General features: G+C 45.7%; 1 protein-coding gene across 1 annotated transcript in view; it reads left to right on the top strand.

Moving 5' to 3' along the window:
• The window catches only part of LOC120024065 (methylmalonyl-CoA mutase, mitochondrial-like), a 48,715-nt gene extending 28,554 nt beyond the window's left edge, over window positions 1-20,161 (top strand). The window contains exons 12-13 of the mRNA XM_038968175.1: window positions 11,761-11,928; window positions 19,337-20,161. Coding sequence (XP_038824103.1) covers window positions 11,761-11,928; window positions 19,337-19,465 — 297 coding nt within the window. The 3' untranslated portion in view covers window positions 19,466-20,161. The remainder of the gene's footprint in view (window positions 1-11,760; window positions 11,929-19,336) is intronic.
• The last annotated feature ends 104 nt before the right edge of the window (window positions 20,162-20,265 follow it).

The raw sequence follows: 20,265 nt of genomic DNA, 5'->3' as shown, positions 1-20,265 counted from the left end.
TAACTGATGATAGAGCATGTAGAGTAATAAAAAATGTGTAGTTCTGACTATGCTCTTTAAGAGGTGATGAGATGATAAAAACGGCACATAGTTGTCTGTGGTTTAGTGGAGCTGGGGGTCTCCTTGCCCTCCAGCGGCCAAATCGAACACTGCACCGTATTGTGACGTTTTATTGATTAAAAACCCATAGCACATACACTTTCCATGACATAGACTGACCAGGTGGATCCAGGTGAAAACTGTGATCCCTTATTAATGTCACTTGTTAAGGAGAGGAGACAGGTTAAAGAAGGATTTTTAAACCTTGAGACAATTGAGACATGGCTTGTGTATGTGTGCAATTCAGAGGGTGAATGGGCAAGACAAAATATTTAAGTGCCGTTGAACGGGGTATGGTAGTAGAAGCCAGGCGCACCGGTTGCAGCTCGAGCTGCAACGCTGATGGGTTTTTCACGCTCAACAGTTTCCCGTGTTTAGGGAACATTCAGTCTCGCATACAGTCAGGTTCATAATTATTGGCACCCTTGATAAAGATGAGCCAAAAAGACTACAAAATAAATAATACAAATACTGAGCTATATTGTATGCTCAAAAACATTGGGGAATTTTATACTAATACAATTGCTCAGATAGAGATTTTGTTGAACAAGTAATACATTTTGTTTCCCAAAGATAGCGGTCAAATTTATTGGCACCCCTGTTTTAAATACTGTTGCACCCTCCCCTTGCGGGGATAATGACACCGAGCCTTTTTCTAAAATGTTTTAGGAAATTGGAGAACTCGTTGGGAGGGATCTTCAAACCATTCCTCCATACAGAATCTTTCTAGAGATTCCTTGATATCCTTTGTCTGCTTTTATGGACTGCCCTCTTTAATTCAAACCACAGGTTTTCAATGGGGTGCAAGTCCAAAGACTGAGATGGCCCTTGCAAAATGTTGCTTTGTGGTCAATTAACCGATATAGGCTGTGCTCCTTCAGGGCAGCTCATTGCTCAAGCAAAGCGTTAATATATAACATTACCTACAAGCATTGAGCGCAGTAAGCTATACCAGTCCCCCAAAACAGCAGAACCATATGACAGATGTGTAGCTACGGCAGAAAGCACTGTTTACATATGATTAAATAGACCAGCTAAAGTCATTCTACCAGTGCAAGACTGTATGTGTGAATATTAACCATAGTATACAGTCTTGTAGCATGAGCTGTGCAACGTATGCTTTATATTTCTCGTATGATCCACTGCCGGGTTCCCTCGCTTGAGGCAAGATGAGCTGTCATCTTGGTATATGAGAATATTCTACTTATCCAACTAGCAACTGTAAGCGGTACGAACCCAGCCGCCCTGGAGACGCACCGCTGGGTGCTTTCGCTGGAACTAAATGAGTGATCATCTGGTGGGTCTACATGATCTCCTTATTTAACAAGCAACCCTAAGTCAGCCAACCACCTGTAGCTATATGAGTCAGCCAACCACCTGTAGCTATATGAGTCAGCCAACCACCTGTAGCTATATGCAATGTACTTATATCAAGTAGCCAGCAAAGACGGCAACCTGTAGGCTATTGACCACCGCTGACGCCATCTTAGCAAACTTAATGAGGCATGGTACTGGCAGGTAAATTCATCGCCGTTAGGAGCTCTCAATAGACCAGTGAAGGAATTCTACCGTTACGGGATTGTCTACTAGGCCTATGTGTGAATACTAACTATGACTAGCATGAGCTAATGCAGCAGTATATCTATTTCTAACACGATGCACCGCCGGGTACACTCTGAGGCAAGATGAGCTGTCATCTTGGTACATGGGGAAATATTCTACCTATCTAATTAGGCAACCTTAAATCGTATGAACCCGCTGGCCATTACCTAGCCAACCGCCTACAATAGATGCACCACCGGGGGCTTCGCTGAAGCAGGGATGAGTTGTAATCTTGGTATATGAGGATATTCTACCTATGCAACATAGCAACTGGACTACAGGACTGACCCGAATTATGATCATACTGCAATACTGCCATATGGCAATACTGCAGGAACTCATGTAGGCTCCACGATCCATGATCTTGAGGGTGAAGTTGGGAACGATTGAGAAGCAGTAGCAGCAGAATTGGGTGGCTCATAACTAGCTGCAACGCTGACGAAGGAATCAGAGCTGTGATGAATTCCAGTATCTTGTCATTGGTTGCCAGCATCAATGTTTAACAAAGGTTTGCCATGTGCTGTTTGCCATGTGCTGCTCAGCATGCAGGTAGCATAACATGAACGAGAGGACAAAGCAGTATTTGTTCTGGTGAAGATGACTGATGTTCCATGCTAATTCTTTCATCTTGGAGTGTATGAGAGTACAGATAGCATGTGAGTGTCCATAATGCAAACAGAACATAAGAGATCATGCAAGATTAAAGGGAAGGAACATTGAGCTTATTCAGACTGAAGAACCCCTAAAGCCATCATACGGACCACCTCTGGAAAGCGTAATGTAACCTCAACACTGTTGCCTAAACAGAGTGAGGAGAGATACTCTTTGATATGCATGCTGGTTGCTTCTCCGTAGTCCATGAAAAGAAGGCGGACAGATGGATTCCTGAGCAGACTGCACGCCAAAGTGTCCTGACACCCGATATGAATTGAATCCCCGCTATCGAAACCATGATGAGAAAGGCTGCATGTGCCTGACTGAAATTGGAATAGAAACGGTATACGTGGTTATATAACAGAAGACATTGTACAGAGAGAAGAGCGGACAGTAGACTGCTGCAGAGTGGCACAGCTCAGCCATGACACACCATCACATGGCATAAAACAACATACAGACGGTATTACTAACAAACCCCTCCCAAAACCTCAACTAAACGTTAGTACAGGTGGTTACGTCGCTATCTAAATAGCCTAATGACCTACTAATACTGCTCAGCAGGAGCGTGCAGTGAGAGTGACATGATAATCTAAAACCTAGGCCTAAAAAAATTGTCTACTTGAGCGGAAGGTTTATGTCTTAACAGTATCTGCCGGTAAGCCATGAGTAAATAATAAATGACCTGATAACGAGAGAAATAGACGCCGTAGATTAATAGAATTAGCCTTGATGTTGGAAATAAACTCTCAAAACAGACGTTCCCATTAGAGGCAATGTCCGCTTGATCGCCAACAGCTTATCGCCATGTGAGTGTTTAGCAAGCCCGCCGCCTGCTAGGTAATGCTAGCATCAACGGGGTTAGGCAACACGGTTGAAACTGTAGCAAGCCTTGATTGGTCATCGCACAGCTATACAGCTTCGGCTTCCCCACTAAGGTCCAAGGTGATAACCCTAACCTTTCTTCCTCAGATTTCAGGTTAGGGTTAGGCAGTAGTATTACATGTAAATTGAGGCTGTAGTGTTATTTGAATGCTAATTGTAGTGATCACTTCATTATAGTCATTGTGTATTAGCTCCTATTATTTATCTTCTGCTTGCATGTTGTTAGCTTCATGTCTTACATACTACTTCTATCATGTGTTTTTTAGGCTGCAACTCTTATGCAATGGTGACTGCTAGCACATTCAGGTGTTCGCTGATATTCTTTGCTTCGTTATCTATACACGGTATTGCATATGGCATGGCTGCCGATATCACATTTGTAGGAGCATGTGCATGGTTAGGCTCAGTAGCTAATACATTCTGACCAGGGGTGAAAGTAAGGCGGTCCGGTACTGCGTCCCGGCAAAATAAATAGCGGGGGTACGCCGTACCAGTAAAACATGAGCCTATCACAATAATTAAAACAAATATGTAAACTGTAGGCTATTTCACAATTATGTATCATTGCCGCATGTCAGAGGCATGAAAAATGTGCGAATGGACTTGAAAACGGGTGGTCTACAATCCAAAATGCCAAGGCAGAGATAAGTGGCTGACATTGAGACGCGTTCGCAGCAGTGAACTCAAAAGATTCTGGCCTAATGACAATCACCAAATGCCATTCCACTTTTTGGTGTTTTGTGTTAAAGAGTTCTCTTTCCATTCACCATACAAACAGTTTAGAGGCTGGAAATGCAGTATGTTGCGACTGGTTGAATGTGCGCGGGTACTCTAGTAAAGGAGCGGTTTGAAGTGATTGTTTGACAATCAGATAAAAACATAACTGGTTGTGTTTATGCCCCAATAAAAGGTAATACATTTGAAAAGTTAAATGACAAATCTTTACGAATAGTCCCACAGAGATCCTATTGAATTAATAGGGGTTCTATATGGAATTCTATGATTAGGCCCATAAGTACCAGGAAGAAATGAAATCTACTTTCACCCCTGATGATGACTAGAATGACACGATCACTACAATTAGCATACAATACAATAGCATACGATAAACTAAGAATAGAGTCAGTAAACTGTCACTAGAATAATAATACTACTAGAACACGAAGGTAGACGGACAGGGACTACTACCTATGTAAAATGTATGACACATGATTAGAAATGGCTAATAATCAGAGCTTAAACCTACTGCTGCAGATAAGTGAAGTAAATGTAACTACGTTGACTGAAATGATACCGTAAAATATATACTAGTCTGACTCATGCTACAGTATGCACTAATGAGCTAACAGATACTCTGATTTGCTCAGAGCAGAAAAGCAGTAAAATTGTCGAGATACTAGTGCACTAATCCAGACCAGTTTCAAATTAAGAGAATGCATTTCTAGCTTAAACTGTAAGGGAATAGGGTTCCAAAGAATAATATTGCCAGAAATAATTTGTACAATATTTAAAGTGTGACTGCCGGCGCAAGTCAAGTCAATGTCACTAATGTGACTGGGATGACCCATAAAAAGTCAGCTATCACTGATAGTGCCTTGCGGTGGTCTCCTGAGCTGCGCGACACCATCTCCTGCTCATGATAAGAAAACATTGCTACTACCTCACTGTATATCGATGCATAGCCTGTATAGCTAGCTTAGCATAGGCTACTCCCACACTGTATATCGATGCATAGCCTGTATAGCTAGCCTAGCATAGGCTACTTCCTCCTTGTATGGATGAGGGATGATTCTCCATGATGGGTTGTGTGTCACCAAGCGCACAGACTCTGCCCGAAAGCTGGCATTGGGAGCAAACAAAGTAGGCTATACAATAGGCTACTCCCAAGACTAATTCTACTTAGCTAGCTAGTTTGTAGCCGGCTATTTACTGACAACCTTAGAGCAGCAACATGGTTGATCCTCTCAATCAGCAGTAACTCCTGTCTACGTTGTTTCTTCATTCACTGACACACATCCCAACACCTCCACCCACACACACCCACACACACCCACAAACACCAACAGACCACAACATTCACTACCACACTGACGTAACCCATAACACCTCCACCCACACACACCCACAAACACCAACAGACCACAACATTCACTACCACACTGACGTAACCCATAACACCTCCACCCACACACACCCACAAACACCAACAGACCACAACATTCACTACCACACTGACGTAACCCATAACACCTCCACCCACACACACCCACAAACAGACCACAACATTCACTACCACACTGACGTAACCCATAACACCTCCACCCACACACACCCACAAACACCAACAGACCACAACATTCACTACCACACTGACGTAACCCATAACACCTCCACCCACACACACCCACAAACACCAACAGACCACAACATTCACTACCACACTGACGTAACCCATAACACCTCCACCCACACACACCCACAAACACCAACAGACCACAACATTCACTACCACACTGACGTAACCCATAACACCTCCACCCACACACACCCACAAACACCAACAGACCACAACATTCACTACCACACTGACGTAACCCATAACACCTCCACCCACACACACCCACAAACAGACCACAACATTCACTACCACACTGACGTAACCCATAACACCTCCACCCACACACACCCACAAACACCAACAGACCACAACATTCACTACCACACTGACGTAACCCATAACACCTCCACCCACACACACCCACAAACACCAACAGACCACAACATTCACTACCACACTGACGTAACCCATAACACCTCCACCCACACACACCCACAAACACCAACAGACCACAACATTCACTACCACACTGACGTAACCCATAACACCTCCACCCACACACACCCACAAACACCAACAGACCACAACATTCACTACCACACTGACGTAACCCATAACACCTCCACCCACACACACCCACAAACAGACCACAACATTCACTACCACACTGACGTAACCCATAACACCTCCACCCACACACACCCACAAACACCAACAGACCACAACATTCACTACCACACTGACGTAACCCATAACACCTCCACCCACAAACACCTGTAGACCTCAACATTCATACTTATACCCACAAAAAAGCTGCACACATCCAACTCTCAACCTCCTCGCATTGACACATTCAACTCCACCCACCTACACACAGCCACGGACACGTAGAGCACCCAACCCTTCCCTTCCCTCTCCTCACACTGACACCCACACACAGCCACGAACACGTAGAGCACCCAACCCTTCCCTCTCCTCACACTGACACCCACACACAGCCACGAACACGTAGAGCACCCAACCCTTCCCTCTCCTCACACTGACACCCACACACAGCCACGAACACGTAGAGCACCCAACCCTTCCCTCTCCTCACACTGACCCCCACACACAGCCACGAACACGTAGAGCACCCAACCCTTCCCTCTCCTCACACTGACAGCCACGAACACGTAGAGCACCCAACCCTTCCCTCTCCTCACACTGACACCCACACACAGCCACGAACACGTAGAGCACCCAACCCTTCCCTCTCCTCACACTGACACCCACACACAGCCACGAACACGTACAGCACCCAACCCTTCCCTTCCCTCTCCTCACACTGACACCCACACACAGCCACGTACACGTACAGCACCCAACCCTTCCCCCTCCTCACACTGACACCCACACACAGCCACGAACACGTACAGCACCCAACCCTTCCCTTCCCTCTCCTCACACTGACACCCACACACAGCCACGTACACGTACAGCACCCAACCCTTCCCCCTCCTCACACTGACACCCACACACAGCCACGAACACGTACAGCACCCAACCCTTCCCCCTCCTCACACTGACACCCACACACAGCCACGTACACGTACAGCACCCAACCCTTCCCCCTCCTCACACTGACACCCACACACAGCCACGAACACGTAGAGCACCCAACCCTTCCCTCTCCTCACACTGACACCCACACACAGCCACGAACACGTACAGCACCAACCCTTCCCTCTCCTCACACTGACACCCACACACAGCCACGAACACGTAGAGCACCCAACCCTTCCCCCTCCTCACACTGACAGCCACACACAGCCACGAACACGTACAGCACCCAACCCTTCCCTCTCCTCACACTGACACCCACACACAGCCACGAACACGTAGAGCACCCAACCCTTCCCCCTCCTCACACTGACACCCACACACAGCCACGAACACGTACAGCACCCAACCCTTCCCTCTCCTCACACTGACACCCACACACAGCCACGAACACGTAGAACACCCAACCCTTCCCTCTCCTCACACTGACACCCACACACAGCCACGAACACGTACAGCACCCAACCCTTCCCTCTCCTCACACTGACACCCACACACAGCCACGAACACGTAGAACACCCAACCCTCCCCTCTCCTCACACTGACACCCACACACAGCCACGAACACGTACAGCACCCAACCCTTCCCTCTCCTCACACTGACACCCACACACAGCCACGAACACGTAGAGCACCCAACCCTTCCCCCTCCTCACACTGACACCCACACACAGCCACGAACACGTACAGCACCCAACCCTTCCCCCTCCTCACACTGACACCCACACACAGCCACGAACACGTAGAGCACCCAACCCTTCCCTCTCCTCACACTGACACCCACACACAGCCACGAACACGTAGAGCACCCAACCCTTCCCTTCCCTCTCCTCACACTGACACCCACACACAGCCACGAACACGTAGAACACCCAACCCTTCCCTCTCCTCACACTGACACCCACACACAGCCACGAACACGTAGAGCACCCAACCCTTCCCTCTCCTCACACTGACACACACACACAGCCACGAACACGTAGAGCACCCAACCCTTCCCTCTCCTCACACTGACACCCACACACAGCCACGAACACGTAGAGCACCCAACCCTTCCCCCTCCTCACACTGACACCCACACACAGCCACGAACACGTAGAACACCCAACCCTTCCCTCTCCTCACACTGACAGCCACGAACACGTAGAGCACCCAACCCTTCCCCCTCCTCACACTGACACCCACACACAGCCACGAACACGTAGAGCACCCAACCCTTCCCCCTCCTCACACTGACACCCACACACAGCCACGAACACGTAGAGCACCCAACCCTTCCCCCTCCTCACACTGACACCCACACACAGCCACGAACACGTACAGCACCCAACCCTTCCCTTCCCTCTCCTCACACTGACACCCACACACAGCCACGAACATGTAGAGCACCCAACCCTTCCCCCTCCTCACACTGACACCCAGCCACGAACACGTAGAGCACCCAACCCTTCCCTCTCCTCACACTGACACCCACACACAGCCACGAACACGTACAGCACCCAACCCTTCCCCCTCCTCACACTGACACCCACACACAGCCACAAACACGTAGAGCACCCAACCCTTCCCTCTCCTCACACTGACACCCACACACAGCCACGAACACGTAGAGCACCCAACCCTTCCCTCTCCTCACACTGACACCCACACACAGCCACGAACACGTACAGCACCCAACCCTTCCCCCTCCTCACACTGACACCCACACACAGCCACGAACACGTAGAGCACCCAACCCTTCCCCCTCCTCACACTGACACCCACACACAGCCACGAACACGTAGAGCACCCAACCCTTCCCCCTCCTCACACTGACACCCACACACAGCCACGGACACGTAGAGCACCCAACCCTTCCCTCTCCTCACACTGACACCCACACACAGCCACGAACACGTAGAGCACCCAACCCTTCCCCCTCCTCACACTGACAGCCACGAACACGTAGAGCACCCAACCCTTCCCTCTCCTCACACTGACACCCACACACAGCCACGAACACGTAGAGCACCCAACCCTTCCCTCTCCTCACACTGACACCCACACACAGCCACGAACACGTAGAGCACCCAACCCTTCCCCCTCCTCACACTGACACCCACACACAGCCACGAACACGTAGAGCACCCAACCCTTCCCTCTCCTCACACTGACACCCACACACAGCCACGAACACGTAGAACACCCAACCCTTCCCTCTCCTCACACTGACATCCACACACAGCCACGAACACGTAGAGCACCCAACCCTTCCCTCTCCTCACACTGACACCCACACACAGCCACGAACACGTAGAGCACCCAACCCTTCCCTCTCCTCACACTGACAGCCACGAACACGTAGAGCACCCAACCCTTCCCCCTCCTCACACTGACACCCACACACAGCCACAAACACGTAGAGCACCCAACCCTTCCCTCTCCTCACACTGACACCCACACACAGCCACGAACACGTAGAGCACCCAACCCTTCCCTCTCCTCACACTGACAGCCACGAACACGTAGAGCACCCAACCCTTCCCCCTCCTCACACTGACAGCCACGAACACGTAGAGCACCCAACCCTTCCCTCTCCTCACACTGACACCCACACACAGCCACGAGAACCTAAAAGGTTGACCGCAGACATGGATACAAAAATGTATGAAATGCTCAGCCTGCAAAGACATTAAGTCCAGATTCAGCAAGACATGAACTCTCTCTCGGAAAAGTTCACTGCTGCTTTGCAGCGTATTACTGAACAGTGATTGTTAATTGAAGTAAATCACTTTTTGAATGAACAGTGATTGTAATTGAAGTAAATTAGTTTTGGAATAAGCAGTTATTATTATTTAAGTAAATCAAATAATTAAAAAAAAATGTTTCTCAATGTTATAGTCAATGGAATAGATTTTTGGAATGTTTTGTGTTATTTATGTATGCAATCTAAAAAACTAATATTTTGTTTTTCCTTGTTAGTCCTTTTTGTTCTCTCTGCAAACTGAAGTTCCTTCTGGAAAAAGAATGTTATTCTATTCTATTACATTCTATGTCATGGATCTCAATCATTGAAAATGCTATTTCCTAAAAAATGGACACCAGAACAATTTTCTCCATTGTGCAACAATAAGTATTACATTTTTTAGAGCAGGCACATTATGTTGTCCCTCTTCTCGACAGCCTGGTTACGTGGGGCCACTCTATTATCTGCAGGATCAGGGACTAGCTCGATGTTATGTCCCACAACATGGTCCTCATCCAAGTCCTCTGTGATGCCTTCATGGATGAGGACCATGTTGTGGAGGACACAGGCACTGGCGATGGCTTCTAGCTCTTCTCCAGCAGCAGCACTCCAGATGTTGGAGCCACCTCCATTGGCACTTTAACAGCCCAAAGGACGTCTGTGGATCTGGTTGAATCTGTTGTGCTTGTCCCTGAATGGGACAATAAGATCCAGGCTTATGGGATAGGCAGGCTACCCCCATGAGGTGGTACTGCTCTGGCAAAGGGTAGGCATCGAGGTGAGCCTTAGGGTTGCTGGTTCTGTACACGCGTGCATCATACACAGATCCAGCATTGCCCGCGTAGACATGCATGAAACAAACTTTGCTGTCGCACACAGCTTGCAGCTGGAACCTGGGTTGACCTTTCCGGTTTATGTAGGCGACCCGGTGTTCGGAGTGCCCCCTGTTGGGAATGTGGGTTGGATTTTGTCACCTTAATGTTTTGTCCTTCATCACTGTAAGCCAGAGGCAATTAGCAACGATACAATTGTGTATTATTCATTATAGGCTTACTGTTCACAATGTAGGCCACATTGTATTTTTTCATTTGAATTATTTGCTCTAAAGGGGCCATAAATAATATACTTATAACGTACATAAATAACATTTGGTTGATTATAAAGGACTTATGTCTGGTTGGTTGACTGTACACCCCACCCACCTAGCTGTCTGGTTGGTCAACTAACTCGGCGACTGGGTGTGCGTTCGTGCTTCCTTATACGATAGATAGATGACTAGCTACATCATTGGGGAGTTTAGTGACACTTTATTTAGGCTACTTTGACCAAAACACAGGCCGTCTAGACATCCAAATTACCAAAACGTTTTTTGGGGTTCAACCGAAAATGACACCGAAAGGCGAAGTCGTTGTAGCGAGGGACGACTTCCTCCACATAACCCTCGACTCTGCACCCACTAAAATCTGTAGCCACTCCATGACATCGGGACCAGCATCTAAAAAGTCAGAAAGCCACAGGTAAAACCAACATTTGACGTGGTCATTACATCGTGTTATCAGCAAGAGTAGCTAAAACTAACAGAATGGAATGTTTGTGTGAAAAAAAAACGTTCAACAAACTTTGTTTGAAACAAACCCAGTTCGCCGCACGCGTTCGCAAATGTATTGCTTGTTGAACGTGCCTTGGGGCAGTCTCAGCCTTAAAATATAACACATGATTTAGAAGTAATAAATCCGATCTTATTGAGACGTACAGTATAGGAGGACCACCATATAGACTTTCCACATCATTGGCAGTGGTTCGACTACTAACGTGACGATGACTACTGTTTTTTAATACTACTTTCTCTCCTCTATAGACCCCCCTGGAGGTGGCCCAGCAGGCGGTAGATGCAGACGTCCACTGTGTTGGGATCAGCACGCTGGCCGCAGGACACAAGACCCTGGTCCCAGAGCTTATCAAGGAGCTTCGCAACCTCAACCGCCCTGACATCCTGGTCATCTGTGGAGGCGTCATCCCACCTCAGGTAACCTGTGACCTCTATACCTAACCCAACCTCAACCGCCCTGACATCCTGGTCATCTGTGGAGGGGTCATCCCACCTCAGGTAACCTGTGACCTCTAACCCAACCTCAACCGCCGTGACATCCTGGTCATCTGTGGAGGGGTCATCCCACCTCAGGTAACCTGTGACCTCTAACCCTAACCCAACCTCAACTGCCCTGACATCCTGGTCATCTGTGGAGGGGTCATCCCACCTCAGGTAACCTGTGACCTCTAACCCAACCTCAACCGCCCTGACATCCTAGTCATCTGTGGAGGGGTCATCCCACCTCATGTACACTGTAACCTTTGACTTGTAGGGAGATGAACCCTATGAATGTCCTGAGTCTCTGTCAGTCTTTCTCTTTCTGATACCAAATAATGATCTCCCTCCAAGGTTACTCACTCAAGCTCTCATAATTAAAACAAGAAATATACATATACAACAATCCACCCTCGTTCTCCTTTCTCTCTGCAGAATATTAAACAATAATAGTGCAAATGACACCAACACTTGCTGCCAGCAGTTTCTCTCATCAAATAGGAAAATAAAGAAGACCAGTTTAGTCTCTCTGCTTCACCAAACAGTAGAATAACCCGTAGCCTGCTAGGTTAAACACTACAGATATCACTCTGTTCTTAGAGTCCCAGGACGGTGTACAGCCATCTTGTGGAGAATGATAAAGAGACATTGTTCTAAAGACAGACGAGATCATCCCTGCAACCCCCCCAGATAGGAGCACGTTTGTCCACGACCCACGGTCTCACAGTGGTGAACCATCGACAATATTAGAACACGAAGGCTAGTGTTACAAAACCGATTAACTAGCCTGCTAATATGTACTCTCGCTAAGTCTAGGGGTCCTAGGCCTAGTTACCTGGTCTGTAACCTGATTTAAAGTTGTGCATTTATGTGATAAATCTGTGTATGAGGACTGTGTTGTATGTACATGTGCCCAGGAGACGGCAAACTTAGCGGCATCCAGGGCCAGCGCCGTCCTGCCTCCCATGGGTCGGCTAACCAGATTATTGTTTGTTGTTCAAAAGGGTGACCAAAACACACGTAGGGAGTGGTGCACACATGGAACCTATGAGATGGTTTAATTACTGCTAGGCCTGGAGAGCGAGAAAACATTGAGTTAGTTGAGGTAAACACAATCAGGCTGCCTGATTACTATTTCTGATTCCCGTCTTAATATACACACAAATGCGCGTGCTTGTGTCTTGGTAGTATAACACATCAGTTGCCTTCTGCAGGGGACCAATGGATGCCGTTATAGTGTATTGTGGGATGGAGGTGCCGCTCGGAGTGGGTGTGAATTGGAAAAGTCAAAGCAGTGCAAATAGGAATTGACATCAAAATCCATAGCTCTGCCACTTGATGCTCACACACACACACACACACACACACACACACACACACACACACACACACACACACACACACACACACAGAGCCCTAGTAATAGCTACTGGTGTCCTGTGAGAGAGATGAAACCAATAGTTTATGTATTCAGAGAGAAGTCTCATTTATGAAACCATGTTCCTGTGTTCACACAAATAAACAGCAGCCGATTATAGAGCCAACAACAACAAACATAAAACAGCCAGGATCAGAGGCCCATGTTGAACACACAAGATTGTATCATAGCGAATACAATACCATGAGAACTGCCGCTAACATTCCTAGACACGACAGTGACGTGATCGCATTCGCCTTGCCCTCTGTCCTTCATGTACAGATAGTGGTAATCATAGTGAATATTTTATTCATAAAGCGCTTTTCTTCGGCTTCGACCCAATGCTACAGTATAATAGCTCTGCTATATAGATATCAAAATATGCAGGTTTCTCAGGGTCCATTCACACCAGTGGTGGTTGGTGCCATTAGAGATTAGGGACGGTGATTTGATAGGTGTACATGATACTCTAATTTGCCTTATACCCATAATGAGGTTGCTACAACCTAGCCTAGAAAATAACATTTGTAATATAGGTGCACAGGTCTAGAGACAAATTGTGGTAATCAAAGTGAAAGACAGTGACACATTCAATATCGCCTTGCACAATCTTGCCTGCATCAATCTCATCTGGGGTGAAATAATTAGTCCTGCACACACTTTCATAGCAACCACATAAAGCATCATCACTTTACTCGTTGTATAATTCCTTCTATCATCTACGTGCTCTCCTCCTCTTACATTTTCCCTTTGCTTGTGGACTTCAGTGCACAACACAACAGGTGTCTGTTACCAGGTGCAAAAACCTCTCCAAGCCAAATCTTCATACCATAACCCCTAACCGCTACACAGCCTACATTGTTGTCACCATATTAACATTATGTCAACAAACTAAAATTAACACGTTAGTAAACCCACAATCCAAACCTTGTGTACAATCATGCAGTACAGTGTACAGCAAGCAGTTTAGCAGGCAATACATTCATAAAACCGAAAGCTTACCTTGACTTGGAACAGATGAAGTGTTGGATAGCCTTAGCCAGCTGGCTAACATAAATACCATGCCTCTCTGTTTCAGTCAGGTTGTTGAGTAGGCTTAATTAGCTGCATTGGCTAAGTAAGTGAAAGGTATAACAGCATCCACTCTCCTGGGAAGGATTTCTACTAGATGTTGGAACATTGCTGCAGAGACTTGCAGAGAATTCAGGCACAAGAGCATTAGTGAGGTCGGGCACTGATTTTGGGCGATTAGGCCTGGCTCACAGTTGGCGTTTCAATTCATCCCAAAGGTGTACGATGGGTTTGAGGTCAGGGCTCTGTGCAGGCCAGTCAAGTTCTTCCACACCAATCTTGACAAACCATTTCTGTATGGACGTCGCTTTGTGCATGGGGGCATTGTCATGCTGAAACAGGAAACAGCCTTCCCCAAACCGTTTCCACAAAGTTGGAAACACAGAATCGTCTAGAATGTCATTGAATGCTGTAGCGTTAAGATTTCCCTTCACTGGATCTAAGGGGCCTAGCCCGAACCATGAAAACCAGCCCCAGACAATTATTCCTCCTCCACCAAACTTTACATTTGGTAATATGCATTCAGGCAGGTAGTGTTCTCCTGGTACCCGCCAAACCCAGATTCGTCCGCCAGACTGGCAGATGGTGAAGCGTGATTCAATACTCCAGAGAACGCATTTCCACTGCTCCAGACTCCAATTGTGGCGAGCTTTACACCACTCCAGCTGACACTTGGCATTGCGCATGGTGATCTTAGGCTTGTGTGCGGCTGCTCGACCATGGAAAACCATTTAATGAAGCTCCTGACAAACATTTATTGTGCTGACGTTGCTTCCAAAGGCAGTTTGGAACTTGGTAGTGAGTGTTGCAACCGAGGACAGACGATTTTTACGGGTTTCAGCACTCGGCGGTCCCATTCTGTGAGCTTGTGTGGCCTATCGCTTTGCGGCTGAGCCGTTGTTGCTCCTAGATGTTTCCACTTCACAATAACAGCACTTAGTTGACCGGGGAAGCTCTAGCAAGGCAGAAATTTGACGAATTGACTTGTTGGAAAGGTGCCATCATATGATGGTGCCACTTTGAAAGTCACTGAGCTCTTCAGTAAGGCCATTGTCATGACTTGCCCTTTTGGGTGAGGGTCATAGGCGCCAGATTCCCCCCCCTCTCTCCCCCCCACCAGTTTTATGAACAGTTGTAAATACCGGCAGGAACTCTCTCTCACACATAATGAAAGGGAAGTGAAAAATCCCAGACAGAGAGAGATTTTGTAGTACTGGGACATCAAAAGGTTGAATAATGAAACAATATTTCTGTAATCCAAACAGTTGGAATGGTCTGTGGGTACTTAAAAAAACAATCCTGTCGAATTTGTTACTAATTTGTGATGTAACTAAGGACCGTATAACAACATAACTGTATCTCTGAATGTGTATATTTCCCAGTCGTCAGGTTCACATCCAAATGTTGGGGAACTTATATGATTAAATATGAAAGTATTTGTGAGAAGATGAAATGTGATGTTAGCCTTCTAAATGAGAGGATTGTTTTTCATATAAGACTTTTGCCAAGTCAGTGGCCACACCCATTGTGGGCACAGACATTATGACAAAAGGAGGGAACGCCCTTTTTCCACTGAGTGCTTAAATAGGACTAATTTACATTAGACCAGAAAGCATGGAGCTGTGGCTACATGTTGAAATGGTTAAGAAATTTTAATCTCTAGAGACCAAGCATGCGGTGTGAACCGGACGTCACGAATGGTTAAGAAATCTATAAAACTAAAGACCAGAGAAGGTGAGGACGTGCATCCCCACGCTGAAATGGTTACCACTGAGGCCAGCGAGACAAAAAGCGTGAGCTGAAAGGTACTGAATGGCTAGACACTGAAACTTTCTCGGGTGAAGAAGATGAAGACTACACAGGAACATTCAGTCTGCAGCTGTTTAAGTACTTTAGTCTAGTAACCTCGACCGAGAACCACCAGGTGGTACTCTGAAAGATCCATTCTAAAGAACATTTCCCTATCAAACGGCCATTGGTACGTCTGACATGTCCATTATAACAGGGCTACAACTACGAAAGACTTTGATCTCTGGTGGACAAACCAGAGACTTTCTGTCGAATTACTCCCCAGACGGGGAGACAGCAAGGACATACAGTTGAAGTCGGAAGTTTACAAACACTTAGGTTGGAGTCATTAAAACTTGTTTTTCAACCACTCCACAAATGTCTTGTGGATAGATTTGTCTATAGATTTGTCCACAAATGTCTATAGATTTGGCAAGTCGGTGAGGACATCTACTTTGTGCATGACACAAGTCATTTTTCAAACAATTGCTTAGACAAATTATTTCACTTATAATTCACTGTATCACAATTCCAGTGGGTCAGAAGTTTACATACACTAAGTTGACTGTGCCTTTAAACAGCTTGGAAAATTCCAGAAAATTATGTCATGGCTTTAGAAGCTTCTGATATGATGATGATGTCAATTAGCCTCAGTCAATTGGAGGTGTACCTGTGGATGTATTTCAAGGCCTACCTTCAAACTTAGTGCCTCTTTGCTTGACATAATGGGAAAATCTAAAGAAATCAGCCAAGACCTCTGAAAACAATTGGAGACCTCCACAAGTCTGGTTTATCCTTGCGAGCAATTTCCAAACGCCTGAAGGTACCACGTTCATCTGTACAAACAGTTGTACGCAAGTATAAACACCATGGGACCACGCAGCCATCATACTGCTCAGGAAGGAGACGCATTCTGTCTCCTAGAGATGAACGTGCTTTGGTGCGAAAAGTGCAAATCAATCCAAGAACAACAGCAAAGGACCTTGTGAAGATGCTGGAGGAAACAGGTACAAAATATCTATATCCACAGTAAAACGAGTCCTATATCGACATAACCTGAAAGGCCGCTCAGCAAGGAAGAAGCCACTGCTCCAAAACCACCATAAAAAAGCCAGACTACGGCTTGCAACTGCACATGGGGACAAAGATCGTACTTTTTGGAGAAATATCCTCTGGTCTGATGAAACAAAAATAGAACTGTTTGGCCATCATGACCATCGTTATGTTTGGAGGATAAAGGGGGAGGCTTGCAAGCCGAAGAACACCATCCCAACCGTGAAGCACGGGGGTGGCAGCATCATGTTGTGGGGGTGCTTTGCTGCAGGAGGGACTGGTGCACTTCACAAAACAGATGGCATCATGAGGAAGGGAAAAGTATGTGGATATATTGAAGCAACATCTCAAGACATCAGTCAGGAAGTTAAAGCTTGGACGCAAATGGGTCTTCCAAATGGACAATGACCCCAAGCATACTTCCAAAGTTGTGGAAAAATGGCTTAAGGACAACAAAGTCAAGGTATTGGAGTGGCCATCACAAAGAGCTGACCTCAATCCTATAGAACATTTGTGGGCAGAACTGAAGAAGCGTGTGCGAGCAAGGAGGCCTACAAACCTGACTCAGTTACACCAGCTCTGTCAGGAGGAATGGGCCAAAATTCACCCAACTTATTGTGGGAAGCTTGTGGAAGGCTACCCGAAACGTTTGACCCAAGTTAAACAATGTAAAGGCAATGCTACCAAATACTAATTGAGTGTATGTAAACTTCTGACCCACTGGGAATGTGATGAAAGAAATTAAAGCTGAAATAAATCATTCTCTCTAAAATTATTTCACATGTTTTAAATAAAGTGGTGATCCTAAGTGACCTAGGACAGGGAATTTTTACCAGGATTAAATGTCAGGAATTGTGAAAAACAGAGTTTAAATGTATTTGGCTAAGGTGTATGTAAACTTCCGACTTCAACTGTACACATGTAAATATGTACATTTAATTATTTTGAATGAGCGGCCGTTCATGTGCAAAGTATTCGCATTTCCATGAGCATAGATCTCAGCTGTATGTATGTAGTGGTTCCATTCTGTCTTTCCCGCTCTTTATCTGCCAAGCTGTCATATCAGGTTTAGTCCACTCGGGACTTTTCATTGCATTATGTAGTAATCAATGTGTAAAATATTCTGTTTGTGTGTTTATGTAATTCTGTGTGATTATTTAGTTAGTTAGTAAATAAATATTTAAGCCAATTCATATATCGCTGATTCATCATTTATGCTAGGGTTTGTGCAGATATCCAAGGATTTTGCGACATTCAGAGTGAGACTGATAGAAGGTAAATAATAATTAATGACTTGACTGTGACTGATGTAAGAGATATTTATATCTTTAGAGTTTAGGCGGGAGATAGTAACTCGTTAAATAACTTTTTCCGTGGTGCCCCAGATTACAACTTAATTGTTACATGAGTAATTTAATCGCGTAATAATTTAACGTGGTATGTAATTATTTGGTAAAATAACAGTGAATCACAGTCAAAGACACAACACCATTCTCCTGCCAATGTTCGTCTATGGAGTTTGCATGGCTGTGTGCTCGATTTTATACATCAATCAGCAACAGGTGTGGCTAAAATAGCTGAATCCACTAATTTGAAGGGGTGTCCACATACTTTTGTATATATAGTTTAGCTGTCCTCTGGCTAAGCAATGGTGCTACCCTGTTGGGGCTACTATTGACCTTCATTTCAAAACAGTGTGTTTTAATCAGTGAATATATTTAGTATTTTTATGAAATTCACAGAGTAGAATGGTCTTCCACTTCTTCCTATGAAGAGCATCCGCTGACTCACACATTGGTTATACGCTGGTATTAAGGGAGATAATGGTTCTAGTAAAGGTTTTACTGTCTCTGCATGGTCTGTTAATAAAGAACATGCACTTTATTCCTCATTCCATTTTGGTCTGAGAATGTGTGTGTCTGTAACACTGTATGTTGCAGGACTATGAGTTTCTGTACCAGAGAGGTGTGTGCTGTATATTTTACAGTATATAACTCCATGCTGTATGTTTCTCTACAGGACTATGAGTTCCTGTACCAGAGTGGTGTGTGCTGTATCTTCGGCCCCGGGACGAGAATCCCTCAGGCTGCAGTAGAGGTGATAGACAACATTGAGAAGAGCCTGGACAAGATCCGCCAGGCCATGTAGATGGGAAGAAGTGAAGAAGTGGCAAACATAGGCGTGTGATATCTGCACAGGATGATAGAATAGCGCAATGAGGTTGTGACATGACTATATTCATAATGACTGTGTGAATTTTGCCAAAACCACAACCAATAATATACAGTTTAGTCTACAGATCTGTTAGTCTGTCTTCATCTGCGTTTCTCAATCCAATTCTGGAGGACACCCCTATTCATCTAATCAAGGGCTTGGTGATTGGTTGTGTACAGTAAGTGCTGGGTTTGAACAAAATGTGTTCTTTCTGAGCACTCCCCTATGAATAGATTGTGCAACACTGATATGGGGCAGCAGGTAGCCTAGTGGTTAGAGCGTTGGACTTGTAACCGAAAGGTTGCAAGATCGAATCCCCGAGCTGACAAGGTAGAAATCTGTCGTTCAGCCCCTGAACAAGGCAGTTAACCCACTGTTCCTAGGCCGTCATTGAAAATAAGTTTTTGTTCTTAACTGACTTGCCTAGTTAAATAAAGGTTTAAAAAATTACAATTGATATAGGCAGATGTTTGTGAAAACTGAAAATATAATAGTGTGAAATCTGCACAGAATGTGCAGAACAAGGTGGTAGAACAAGGAGATGTGGAAATATTCGTAATGACTTTTTGAAGTGATCCATACTGTATGTTATCTAAAGTCACTGAATCAATAAAAATGATTTGTTTGCTATAACAGCTTAAGGTTTTCCATGGTTCAGATGAGATATTGAATCTGATCAATAAGATCATTAACTTTAACAAAACCTATCTTGATTACTTATTGATTTGGGTTTT

This window comes from Salvelinus namaycush, chromosome 29 (genome assembly GCF_016432855.1).
Source record: "Salvelinus namaycush isolate Seneca chromosome 29, SaNama_1.0, whole genome shotgun sequence".
Classification (NCBI taxonomy): Eukaryota; Metazoa; Chordata; class Actinopteri; order Salmoniformes; family Salmonidae; genus Salvelinus; species Salvelinus namaycush.
The sequence above is the reverse complement of the archived record's forward strand: the minus strand, read 5'-3'. Positions and strand labels throughout refer to the sequence as shown.